General features: G+C 42.4%; 1 protein-coding gene across 16 annotated transcripts in view; it reads left to right on the forward strand.

Moving 5' to 3' along the window:
- Positions 1–13,649, forward strand: part of KMT2C (lysine methyltransferase 2C) — a 143,104-nt gene that overhangs the window by 126,696 nt on the left and 2,759 nt on the right. For 13 of the 16 annotated variants that reach the window (XM_083405853.1, XM_083405854.1, XM_083405864.1 and 10 more), the window contains 14 exons: positions 830–971; positions 1,410–1,557; positions 2,402–2,580; positions 2,688–2,824; positions 3,519–3,771; positions 4,234–4,373; positions 6,321–6,428; positions 7,292–8,411; positions 8,888–9,024; positions 9,686–9,828; positions 10,111–10,279; positions 11,830–11,946; positions 12,824–12,897; positions 13,257–13,365. In XM_083405853.1, the coding sequence (XP_083261979.1) occupies positions 830–971; positions 1,410–1,557; positions 2,402–2,580; positions 2,688–2,824; positions 3,519–3,771; positions 4,234–4,373; positions 6,321–6,428; positions 7,292–8,411; positions 8,888–9,024; positions 9,686–9,828; positions 10,111–10,279; positions 11,830–11,946; positions 12,824–12,897; positions 13,257–13,365 (2,976 nt within the window). The remainder of the gene's footprint in view (positions 1–829; positions 972–1,409; positions 1,558–2,401; positions 2,581–2,687; positions 2,825–3,518; positions 3,772–4,233; positions 4,374–6,320; positions 6,429–7,291; positions 8,412–8,887; positions 9,025–9,685; positions 9,829–10,110; positions 10,280–11,829; positions 11,947–12,823; positions 12,898–13,256; positions 13,366–13,649) is intronic. The other 3 variants (XM_083405862.1, XM_083405855.1, XM_083405863.1) reach the window with 2 other exon arrangements.

Genomic DNA, 13,649 nt, shown 5'->3' on the forward strand with positions numbered 1-13,649 from the left:
GAGAGGATCTCCTTGGCTATGGTGCATCAGCTTAGCACAAACAGATGAGCATGTGGGCTCCCATCGAGGGGATTGTGGTTGCAGTGCTCCCCACTGGTCCTTCTGTTGTTCTGCTACCCTGCACTGAACTAAGGCCTGGTTTTACTTAGTGTGTCATCCAAACCCAGGCTTATGGTTAAGTTTTCCTGAACCGTGAGCCATAAACCATGGAGCAAACCTTGCTTACTGCTTGTAGTTAGTCTGGAGAGAGATAAACCACAAGCCCAGCTGCAGATGACAGGCTAAGGCCAAGCCATGGCTTAGCTCATTGCAGTGCTGCAGCAGAATGAGGGTTTTTTTGTTCTTCCCCAGCCAGTCTTCTTGCCCAGAACCCACACACATGTGTTTATGCTAAGCCGTGGTTCGGCTTAGTGTGATGGGTGAACCAAGCCAGCCACCTCAGTTCAGGCATAACTTCAAACATGACCTGCAAATTATGGCTTGCATTTGCCATGCAAAATCAAAGTTGATCAAAGCTTGCAGTCCTGGTTTGCAGGTCAAATGCTTCGATATAATAGTAAGCTATGGTTTACCCCCAAACCCAGCAACTGAATTCTTATTCTGAGTATATTATCCTTCCAGATTCATTCTCATAGCACCAAACCAGGTTTTGTGTTGCATCTGAACCAAGCCAGTGTGACTGGTAGATAAACAGGTGCATTATGTATGTGCAGTTGTAAAATAAAAATTATGTTCATTCTGTTGGAGCTTTTGTACGTAAGATACATAACTTATCACGTACCAGATAAACTTGCTGAAAGCTAACTTTAAATTATTTCCTCTTTTGCAGCAGAATAACTTGAGTAACCCTCCCACTCCTCCGGCCTCCCTCCCTCCTACACCTCCACCTGTGACTTGCCAAAAAATGGTAAATGGATTTGCAACCACTGAAGAACTTGCTACAAAGGCTGGAATGCTTGGAGGGCATGATGGTAAGTTTTCACATGTATGCCAGAGTATACATTTTCAGTTTTCAGATTGTCTGAAAACCATTTACTTACTTTTTTCAGATTTGAAATCCACTTCACAGCAGAATGTTTTGACTTTTTGTTATCATTTCTCACAAAATTTATAGGAACAACTTTGATGAACATTTTGTGCATATTCTGTGCTTACATAATGTATACATGGCCAGTATAGATAGCTATATTGTTGGTCCTCATAAAGTGGGCATGAGCTTCCCTCATCCTTTCATTTGTATGAGAATGCTGCAGATTTTCATAACTTTGGCTACTGAATGAAAGTCTAATTAAATGTAAAACAAAAGAAGTATAGGTTGAAGTTAGGATCCATTTTTTGATTCCCCGCCCCCTTTTATAGGTCACTGAATATTTGGGTCATTTGTTTTTTCTGTTCTTGCTGCATTTCAGTTACCAAAGCTCTGGGACCGAAGCAGTTTCAGCTGCCTTTCAGACCACAGGATGATCTGTTAGCCAGAGCCATGGCTCAGGGTCCTAAAAGTGTGGATGTTCCCGCTTCTCTTCCAACCCCACCTCATAACAATCATGAAGAGCTGAGGTAGATATTTTCTCTAAGTATTTTTATTTTTAGCTTTGTGTTGGGTATCTGTTATCTTAGGTGCTCCATGATGCTGCTAAATTCTAAATAACCATGTTACTCAGAAGTAAGTCCTATTGAATTCAGGTAAATTGGATCATACATGGCCGATGGTCATCCAACCTCTGCTTAAAAACTTCAAACAATGGAGAGTCCTCCACCTTCCAAGGGAGTCCATTCCACTGTCAAACAGCTCTTACTGTCAGAGCGTTCTTACTGAGGTTTAGTCGGAATATCCTTCCTTGTAACTTTTGGATCCATTGGATGGGTGCAGGAGAAAACAAGAAGCTTGCTCCACCCTCCATGTGACAGTCCTTAAAATATTTGAAGATGCCTATCATATCTAAAGGGACGCGGGTGGCGCTGTGGGTAAAAGCCTCAACGCCTAGGACTTGCCGATCAAAAGGTCGGCGGTTCGAATCCCCGCGGCGGGGTGCGCTCCCGTTGTTCGGTCCCAGCGCCTGCCAACCTAGCAGTTCGAAAGCACTCTCGGGTGCAAGTAGATAAATAGGGACCGCTTACTAGCGGGAAGGTAAACGGCGTTTCCGTGTGCGGCTCTGGCTCGCCAGAGCAGCGATGTCACGCTGGCCACGTGACCCGGAAGTGTCTCCGGACAGCGCTGGCCCCCGGCCTCTTGAGTGAGATGGGCGCACAACCCTAGAGTCTGTCAAGACTGGCCCGTACGGGCAGGGGTACCTTTACCTATCATATCTCCTCTCAGTCTCCTCTTTACCAGGCTAAACATACCCATTTCCACTTTACACATCTATATGTGAAAAACATTTCCAATTATTTTCCCTCTCAGGGTTCAGGATCCTTGTGATGACAGAGACACTCCTGACAGCTTTGTTCCTTCCTCCTCTCCCGAGAGTGTAATGGGCATGGAAATAAGCAGATACCCTGATCTGTCAGCAGTAAAGGAAGAGATGCCCGAACCTGTTCCATCCCCCATCATTCCAATTCTACCTGCCAGTACTGGAAAAGGTATTGCCAAAATATTTTCTAGATGTTTCTACTAATTTCCCCACCGGCATGTTCATGTGCCTCCATTCCATGCGTGTTTAATTTTGTATCTCTCCCTTTAACTGAAGGTTCAGAAGAAAAAAGGAATTATATCAAAACAGAGCCTGGTTCTGGCTTCTTTGGCTCTCAGCTTGGTCCTTCTCAAAATGGTCCAAAATCTGGCCTTGTATCCATAGCAATTACTTTACATCCCACAGCTGCAGAGGTAAGGAAAGTTCCAGTGAGCTGCATGTATCTGTGACAATGTTGTGCCCCATGTCCTGCAGACGTTATGGCTATTTTATTTGTGTTGCAGTACAACAGTTGTTGTAAACTCTGGTTATTGGTTTCAGTGCCATTTCTTTAAATTGTAAATCTGCACCGAAATACTTCCCACAAACAGTTTTTCGAAGAAAAAGACACTTACTTAGATTGCGGAGGTCTGGGTTCACAAATTCCCAATTTCCTTGTTTTATCACATGCTCTTTGAAGCAGCTGCTTTCCTTGATTTAATAATAATAATAATAATAATAATAATAATAATAATAATAATAATAATAGCAGCTTAGGTGCCTTCTTTAAAAAAAAGAAAACAAGGGCTTCTTACTAATGTAATCCCGGCCAATCAGGGATCACGTAGCTAGTGTGTTGATGTTTCATCATAAGGCAATCAGTCAAATTTACTGTCATTAAGCTGAACAGAAGTGAGCCCAGGAAGCATTGCCCTCAGTCTGCCATTTGGAGTGTGTGCAAATGTGTGACCTGTTTTACATCCCTCCCACCCCAAAACTGGACGAGAGCATTCAGGGGAGGTTGTTCTGCAAAACATGCACTGCTCCATTTCAGTGCAGTCCTCTTTTAAGTATGTGATGAAGAAAAAAGATGCTATGCCCTTGTCCTTTTTCCTTTTCCCACTCTAGAATATTGGCAGTGTGGTGGCTGCATTTTCCAATCTTCTGCATGTCAGAATTCCAAACAGTTATGAAGTGAGCAGTGCACCAGATGTCCCATCCTCTCTGGGAATGATGAACTCTCACAGAGCAAATGTAGCCTTTGAGTACAGGCAGCACTTGTTACTTCACGGTCCTCAGGCAGGCACTGTAGGGCCTCCTGGACTAACAGGGCCTTACAGACTCAAACAGCATAATATGCCATTTCCCCCAAGTGGTAACGGTGAGTAAGGATATATCTTCTTTCGGTTTTGTTAATTGTAGTTGTTTTTTAGAAAAGGTGGCAATGAAGAGTTTAATCCGAGGTGAGAAAATGACACTGTGCTTCATTTTTCTGTCTCCTCAGTAATACGAATCATGTTCTGGTGAGAGTGACTAGGCAAAACCCATACTTGTGGAACGTTGTCCAGCGGCAGATATTTTGTCACATTAAACTGCAATGTAAAAATGTGTAAATAGAAGCACTGTAAAAAGAATAGGGTGGTATGAAGGGGAAGGGCAAAGTAGGTCCGCAGTGGTGGAAGGTGTGTTGCTGTGCAACAGTTGTAGGGAAATTGTGCTTTAAAAATGAAATCAGGATAAATTATTTGGAGGAACACGCACGCCCATGTTAATACTTACACTGAAGTAATGCATATGCTCTATTCAGAATGACACTTTGTAACTTGTTGGTGTTCTTGTTAAGTCTTGGCAGGCTATAAGGCACACAGTCCACATGTTGCAGATGGTTCAGGGTTGAGGTCACAGTGGTGCTCTCATTGTAAAGTCGTAGTTCTGGGCAGTGGAGTACGGAAATCCTTCAGTGATCTACCTTTCCTGAAACAGGTACTACTGTGATACCCGTTTGTCTATTATTGCTTTTTGCTTTATAAGGTTAAACTACAAAAAGAGGGGGTCAGGTTGATTCCTACAGTTCATATACTTGACATTGTACAACTATTTAATTATTACTGTTCTGCATTTTGGAGGTTGGTAGAATTCAGTAGAGATTTCCCCTTCATTAACAAGTGGTCTCTGGCAAGTTAGAAATAACTCAAAAAGCCATTCCAGAGTAATAAGGTTTTATCAGTTGCAGGAGAAGAGAGTTCATAATTTTAAAAAATCTTGCTCTCATTTTATTTCTGCTGTTTCAACAGTTCTATAAAAATAAAGATCCCTGGGGATTCTCTAGCCTGTGAATAAATACCAGAGGGCTTCAAAGTAGAAATTTCAGAAGTCTGCATGCCTCCATACTAGCACCAGCAGCCAATTTATCTTTCCTTGAAACTATTCTCGCTACCAAGTAGTTTCATACAATCAAAATCATATGTAAAATAATGGTAGATTTGGCATGTAACTACAAGCCAACATGCCAGCATTTCTTGTTACAAATAGTGCATAGTGAAAGGGCTGTGTGTCTTAAATTAACATTCTGAGGTGCAGTGTGAACTATTTTTTACATCAAGAAACAAATATACTGTATTTTTCGGTGTATAAGGCGCTGTGTTTACCTGGTTTTTTTCAGTCAAAATTTGGGGGTTGTCTTATAAACAGAATGTGGGGAGAGGAGAGAAGCTTGGCTGCTGTCAGGTGACATGGCGGAAAAAGAATGGCGCTTTGCTCATGCTCAAAGTCACTCTTTCCCCCTCTGTCGTGAGTGAGCCTGATGCATGGAGCCTAAGCTTCATGAGGCATCCTGTAGAACAGTGGTTCTCAACCTGTGGGTCCCCAGATGTTGTTGGACTACAATTCCCACCACCCCTGAGCTCTGGCCTTGCTAGCTAGGGGTGATGGGAGTTGTAGTTCAACAACATCTCGGGACCCACAGGTTGAGAAAGGCTGCTGTCGAAGCTCCTCTAGTGCAGTGCTGAAGAGGACGCCTTGTCACCCTGTGCGGAAGGCTCTGCTCTGCTGCCCCTCCCACCTTCCAAAACTTTGGCCCAACCTTCTCTGCCAAAGTTTGGTGACGTCAGTGGTGCACTGAAGTTGTTATTTGGGGAGGGGAGCAGGCGGCTCCTCCGGTTCTGGCACCTGCCTGCTTCACCTTGCCTAGTCCACGGAGAGGTGACTGGCATGTGAAAGCCCCTGGATCTACTCCCAGCTACAGCAGCTTTGATCCTGGAACCTGGGCATTGCTGCTGCTGCTGCTGCCACGGTCTCTAGGCAGAGCAGGATAGGGCAGGTTGTGGCTTAGGCTGCGAAGAGCTTGACGGCAACAGACTGGCCCCCTCTCTTCTACGTGCCAGCTCATTTTGATCCTGCACACTTTTTGCCTGGGTCTGAAGGTGATCTCTCCAAAAAAGCTCCCCCTGTCACTCTAACGGAAAGAAAGTATATGAAGAAGTGTGCATGCACACGAAAGCTTATACCCAGAACAAACTTAGTTGGTCTCTATGGTGCTACTGGACAATTTCCTTATTATTTTATTTTATTTTGAAAGAAAGTTGTTTTGTTTGATCTTTCAAATACTGATTTTTTAAAATTTTGGGTTAAAAAAAGGGGGCTGTCTTATTCATGGGGGGTGTCTTATACACAGAAAAATACGGTATTTCATCAACTCACATTTACGTAATTAGCAAAGTCTTGAGTTATAAACACATTGGCATTACTACCAACATAAGTGAATGCTTTCCCTAGTTCATTCTGAATAGGATTTGTTCTCCAATATTTTGTATTAACATAAGAAAAGGTTTCTACAAGTAATGGGCAGCTTGGTTTTTCTAATTTACTAAATGTACTAAAAATGAAATTCCCTGAAGTTCATGTTTACGCTCTTTGGCTTATTATTTCCAGGATTCTAGAGAGAAGTCTGAAAGAATGGAGAAAGACATTGTCTTCTGTAGCAACAACTGCTTTGTTCTTTATTCAGCATCCATGCAAGCTAAAAGCTCAGAAAGCAAGGTAATTCCCAGTGCTGCTGCATTAATAAAATACACAATAAATATTAATTGAAATATATACAGTGATTCAGTTTCTTTCAAAATTCTGAAGCTAGATGGAATACTGTATTCTGATTTATTTTTTTAAAAAAATGTTTGCAAGATCCATCTCTAGTGTAAACGAAGAGTAGCTTTCATTTCAGTTAACTCTAGAAGATTAAATCAGTACCTGTCTCAAAAAATTCAGTTTTGTTGCAATAGAGGGTACAATCTATTAAGTGTATTTCCTGTGCTGGCATCATTTGAAGCAGCAGGTAACACATGCAGCAGATATTCCCAGTGCATTCTAGCCATCATTCAGTGACATACATATGCATGATACGTCCCATGAATATTTGGTGCCATCAGAATCTTATCTTGGGTGGTGGTTTATGATATCATTTTCAGGTTGTCTCCCTGGAGTATCAATAACTCACTAACTTTGATTCAGGAATCCTAGGTAACTTTGTTCTGTTAAAACTTTCTGCTTAAAATTGCAATCTGACGTGCCTGCCCATGAATAAATTTGCTTGTAAGTGGAGAAGTATATCATTGCAAACATCAAGCCGGCATACTTACCTGCAAGTAAATCAGCCTTAAGTTTATAAATTCCTAGCACATGTCTTCTAAGCATTTACTGTTATTATTAGTCTTACTGGTCTACCACACTGCCTGGGAAGACACAGCACCAGGAAGATAATAAGGTTTCCTCTGCAAGTAAAATAGGATGCTGCTGGTTCATGCATTCATAACTACCATAATACATCATAGGCATCTGACTTTGAAATAATATTGACCAAACGTGTTTTCCTTGATTCCATATTTAATTGCTTTATTATTTCTCAGGAATCAATTCCAACCTTGCCACAGTTTCCATTGAAGGAGGCAGCCCCCAAAGTGTTCCATCAGTATAACAACAACATCTCTACGTTAGATGTGCACTGCCTGCCTCAGCTACAGGAAAAGATTTCTCCGCCTTCCTCGCCCCTTATCACCTTCCCTCCTGCTTTTGAAGCAGCCAGAGTCGAGCCAAAACCAGATGAGCTTAAGGTAACCGTGAAGCTAAAACCCCGCCTGAGAACTATACCGAATGGTCTGGATGACTGTCGACCAGTAAGTAAGAAATGGAAAGGAATGAAGTGGAAAAAGTGGAACATACAGATTGTGATTCCTAAAGGAACATTCAAACCTCCTTGTGATGAGGAGATAGATGAATTCCTCAAAAAGCTGGGCACAACCATTAAACCTGATCCAGTGCCGAAGGACTACCGAAAGTGTTGTTTCTGTCATGAGGAGGGCGATGGGCTGACAGATGGACCAGCAAGACTTCTAAACCTTGACTTAGATGTTTGGGTCCACTTGAACTGTGCTCTTTGGTCTACTGAGGTCTATGAGACACAAGCTGGTGCCTTAATCAATGTGGAGCTCGCCCTGCGAAGGGGCTTGCAGATGAAATGCATGTTCTGTCACAAAATGGGCGCCACCAGCGGCTGTCACAGGTTAAGGTGCACCAATATTTATCACTTTACCTGCGCCATTAAAGCACAATGCATGTTTTTTAAAGACAAAACTATGCTTTGCCCTATGCACAAACCAAAGGGCGCTCACGAGCAAGAACTCAGCTATTTTGCAGTCTTCAGGCGGGTATACGTCCAGCGGGATGAAGTCCGACAAATTGCCAGCATAGTCCAACGGGGGGATCGCGAGCACACCTTCCGGGTGGGGAGCCTCATCTTCCACACGATTGGCCAGCTGCTGCCACACCAGATGCAGGCCTTCCATTCTTCAAAGGTGCTCTACCCTGTGGGTTACGAGGCCAGCCGGTTGTATTGGAGCACACGCTATGCCAACCGCAGGTGTCGCTACCTGTGTTCCATTGAAGAGAAGGATGGTCTTCCCCTCTTTGTGATCAGGATCGTTGAGCAAGGCCATGAAGACCTGGTTCTTACTGACTCAACCCCTAAAGGTAACACGGAATCTTGTGAAAGTCTTTGGCCTAAGTGCTAGATGTGCATTTCATTGTTTACATTCATTTGATATTTCTAACTGATTACTGGAAGCCATTAGACCTATTGCATGTAAGTCCACTTCACGCGAGCTAACTCGTCAATGCACAAATGACTTCTTTGTAGCAAATGGTGAGTACCCATGTCAGTATTGTATGTGATGATCTCCGTGCTATTTTGCCATGTGTGCGTGCTGTGTTCATCATATAGGACAGTCAATATACAAAGTATAGATGGTTTTCCATGCAGAAGTGATGTTGATGTAAAGAATTCATATTGGGAGCAGGAGAATCCTAAAAACACAATCTGCCCCTTAGTATTTTAGAGCAATTCTAGTGTTACATCCAAAGTAGATATGACTTTAAACAAGTTTATTGTGGTGATTTTTTCCCCTTGCATTTATTTTGTGATTCACTGTAATTTTTATCCTATGCAGGTGTTTGGGATAAAATCCTAGAGCCTGTTGCTTCAGTAAGGAGGAGTTCTGAAATGCTGCAGCTATTCCCTGCATATCTAAAGGGTGAAGACCTTTTTGGTTTGACTGTCTCTGCAGTGGCTAGGATTGCTGAATCGGTAAGAGGTCATGCGGTTGTACTAGGCCAGTTCTTGGCTTGTTACTCTTTAGTAGTAAATCATTGTTTGTCTTAGACATGGGACTTTTTTTATGCGATGCGTGTAACATGTGTCCAGGCTCTATTGAAAACTTGTCATAGAGTCTGAAGGAAGAAATAGTTTGCTATAGATTGCTGTGCCATAACTAGCATTAAAATTTAGTCAGTGGAAAGCCCTGAAGCAGGCCTTTTGGCCAGGGTTATAGGCTCACTTTCAGAGGTTTAGAAACAGGAAACAATGGTTTGATGTGGGGTATTGTAATTGCCTGTCTGCCCGCCCGCCCCACCTCTTTCTCTTCTCTTCAACACTTATGGCAGCAGGTTTTGCAGGTAGAAGTCTGCATTAGTAGATACTATGTGAGTGGGCAAAGCACCCAAGGGCTTATTGAGCATTGCAGGCTCGGATAGAAAAGGCAGGGTTGGGTTTGTACAATCGGTTTGTGGATCTGTGCTCTTAAAGAAAAGCAAGAAGGAAAAAGAAGGCAGTTTTGTAAAGCACTTCACTGAGTGCTGTCTCTCTGTGTGTGTGCTATTCTAATTCCTAAACCTATCCCTGAATCAGAGAACATTTCTTTGGCTGTTCTGCAACTGCATTGACATGTGACTCCTTGGTGTGTTTACAGCTTCCTGGGGTTGAGGCTTGTGAACATTACACCTTCCGGTATGGCCGAAACCCTCTCATGGAACTTCCTCTTGCCATCAACCCCACAGGCTGCGCCCGCTCTGAGCCAAAAATGAGCAGCCATGTCAAGAGGTTTGTGTTAAGGTATTTTATTTTAAATTCACATAGTACAGCCCAGGGTTTATAGGCTGCGTAGGATACCTGTGCTTCTGTGTGCTGCTTACAAACCCTGTTGTTGTTGGCTGTGTATGTGCATGTCTGAGCCAGGGGAGCTGCTTTGTTGTCTCTGCTAGCTGGCTTTGAATGTCTGTCTGTCTTTGAGTTTGTTTGTTTTTTAAAAAACAACAATCTCTAAATGTCATAAAATTCAGAGAGATCTTCAGTTTTCCTTCTTTGTCTCTTCTGTTATATGACCCACTACTGCAGGCCTCATACCTTAAATAGCACCAGCACTTCAAAGTCATTTCAGAGCACAGTTACAGGAGAACTGAATGCACCTTACAGTAAACAGTTTGTTCATTCAAAGTCCTCTCAGTACCGAAAAATGAAGACCGAATGGAAATCCAACGTCTATTTGGCACGCTCACGTATTCAGGTCAGTTGCAACAACTTTGCTGTGCAATGCATTCATTCTTTTAAAGTTATGCCACTGTCTCTTCCAATCAACCATGAAAACAATATGAAGCCATGGTCTAGCTCAGATTAAAATCAGGCTCAATGTAAGTTGTATAGCATACTTTGGTGTTCTGTACTGGGCTAGGGGGAAATTCTCTGTGGGAGGAGGAGCTAGTAATAGCTTCATTGTCATGAACTGATCATTACTTGATTAAATTTGACCTTCAGGCTTCTTGTAACCTTCACAGTGGTGGAGGGTCAACACTAATAGTCTGCTTCCAGAGGATGATGAATCCAGACGGTTTTCTAATATCTTCGGGGGAAATGTGTGCTGCTTGGAATATAGTTTCTCAAAGTCAGCCATCTTGGTCTCAAGGGAACAAACATCTGTTCAATATGCAGATAAGCTGTACATGTGACAATCTATAAAATATACTATCACCACCACTACTGGCCTTCTATCTGCATATTTGCTGTTGATGTGTTAGTTAATTTGGGAGTTTGGGGTTTGTTAGGTCACAAAGGGGGTGGACAGAGTAGTCTGCCTTGCTCATCTCGGCCTGCTGCTAAACTTGCTTGGCCGGTAGATGATTGGCTCCACAAGAGAGGAGCCCCAATTATGTAGACAGAGTGGACCTGACTTCTGTTATTCATGAACTAGTGACATCCCAACTTTGCTATTGCATATAGGGCTGCCTTTGAAGATTGCTAGAACATTTCCATTAGTGGAAAATATCTATCAATGTGGGCCAGATGGCTGGTAAAATATATAACATCACTAAGTTTCATATACTGGTGTTGATCTTTAAAGGAGAAAGGAGCCCTTCATACTTGCCTGGGCCCAGAGATCAACTGTGGAGACCCTGCTGTAAGGCCTGCCTATAAGATCAATCAGATTGGTGGGCATAAAGAATAGGGCCTTTATGGTGCTAGCCCTGCACTCTTGGAACTTCATCTCAATGGCTCCTTCCCAACTGCAGGCCTTCAAAAGGGCTTTATAAAGCCCATTATTTTCAAGCCACTTACTCTTAAAGATGTTATGATCTCACTGATTTGAAATGGTTTAAATGTTTTAGCTGATATTAATCATATGATGCTTGCCTGTTGCTGGACATGCAGCTGTTTTTCGGGGCTGTTTCATATATGTGATGTATTTGTGATCCTGTATTTTATTAATATATTGTATTGTGGCTTATGTAAGCCACTTGTGAGGTTTCTTGCCTAAAAGACTACATGCAATTTACATTAAGGTCTGAATAGCACTTGTGTACTGGTGGGCTATGTTAGTGTTATTTTTCCCCTTGCTGATTTGAGCTGCACTCTAAACACCCTTAAACGGGAGTAAACTCCATTGAACATAGAGGGACATACTTCTGAGTAAACATGTGTAGGATTGACTGTAAGTTTGCTAAAAAGCATCAGTTCTGTCATGTAAGTTCTTGTACCCTAATGCTAAACCACACCAACATAGTGTTCAGGTTGTGCACTCTGGTACTGAGATATTCCTAAAGCATCTACTATTCTTTGTAGGGCCTGGGCTTATATGCTGCTAGAGACATTGAAAAGCACACCATGGTCATTGAATATATTGGAACCATCATCCGCAATGAGGTAGCCAACAGGAAAGAGAAGCTTTATGAATCTCAGGTATTACATAAGGCAACTTAACCTGTTTCAAGAACTCATGTAAGATAGCCAAAAATGTGCGAGCTCTTCTCCAGAGCAAACAGCTATAGCTTTGTGAATGCTGACATGTATTAGAACTGTGTCTTCAAATAGCAGGAGCACCTGGTGTTTCTGGAGAATTTCAAAAAATGGCTCAAAGTATTAACAGATGTTCATTGTGCTTCATAAACATTGTGTGTGAAAAATGTGTGTTCGTGTCCATATGGACTGAGATGTGGGCCCATATATGTAGAGAGATCTGTGCAACACAGAGACTACGTACACACCAATCATTCAGAGCAACATCCATGTCCCCACTACCATCCTGTGACTATAGGTACAGATTGTGCGAGCCTGTGAATTCATTTAGAACAGGAATGTCCAGTAGGTCAATCGCGATCTACCGGCCGATCGCTGGGCATCCCTGGTCAATCTCCCCCCCCCAAAAAAAAACTCAACAACTTTTGCTCTCCAAAAACAGCTCAACTACTTTGGTCAATCCAAAGGGTAAATCACTGCCTGTTTTTTAATAGTGGTAGTAGATCACATCTCTTGGAAGTTGGACATGCCTGATTTAGAGGGACTGAGACTATTAGTTTGTGGCCGTGTCTGAGCCTGTCTCTAAAGGATCTTCTAGGTTGCCTTTTCTTTTCAATACATCTAGTCACAAAATACTAGTAAGCATGCTCTGCTTTCTGTGTTGGGTATAAATATACCCGAGTCTCCCATAGTATGCTAATGGGTTGTCTCATTATGAATCTGAAAAACACTTTGAACTGTGTGCCACTCCTTTTGTTTGAATGATTGACTCTTCTTGTACAGATCTGACAGCATTTTCTCTCTGCTTCCCTCCTCGCAGAATCGCGGAGTGTACATGTTCCGCATTGACAATGACCATGTCATTGATGCCACATTGACAGGAGGTCCTGCAAGGTGGGTGGCTCTTGAGAGGAATGGTGATCTCATTTTTGGATGCCAGCCATGTTCTCTTTGCTGGCTCTTTTCTGAGGAGTTCTACTGGAAGTGTTCTTCCACAATTGCCTTTATTCTCTAAGTTGGCACATTCAACTGTCATACTCCCAGTAAACTCTAAAGCTGCCTTATTAATTTACTGTAGCCTTGATTTGTGCTCTCAAAGCAGATGTCCAGAGTACTTTTTGAACTTTTGTTTTTTCCTGGGCAAAGGTCAGAGGTTGTATATATATTTTACAGTACAATCAGTCTGCTTCCTCAACACTTTAAAACATGTGCCTGGATTTCTTCTTTCCCCCCCCACCCCCCACCCCTTGTAGGTATATTAACCATTCCTGTGCACCAAACTGTGTGGCTGAGGTGGTAACCTTTGAAAGGGGACATAAGATCATCATTAGCTCTAGCAGGAGAATCCAGAAGGGAGAAGAGGTAGGATTTGCATAGCTTCTAGTAGCTTAAACCTTTATTTGTAGAATATGCTCAATTTCTTCTTTCTAAAATTCCTAGTTACAAAAATGTTTCAGCACTTGCTTCTTTTTTAAGTACCATGATTTATTTATTTTCTGTTGACTCATCAACTGGACAGTCTCACCCCCTTGTATTTTTCCCCATGCACTGCTTAGCATTTTAGGCAATCTATTAGAAGCCATTCTGAAGAATGCCTTGTTAAAGTTTGTTTATATTGTAAAGCTGTTTAACATTTACCACTTTCC

This window comes from Podarcis tiliguerta, assembly GCF_965153285.1.
Source record: "Podarcis tiliguerta genome assembly, chromosome: 12".
Taxonomy (NCBI): Eukaryota; Metazoa; Chordata; class Lepidosauria; order Squamata; family Lacertidae; genus Podarcis; species Podarcis tiliguerta.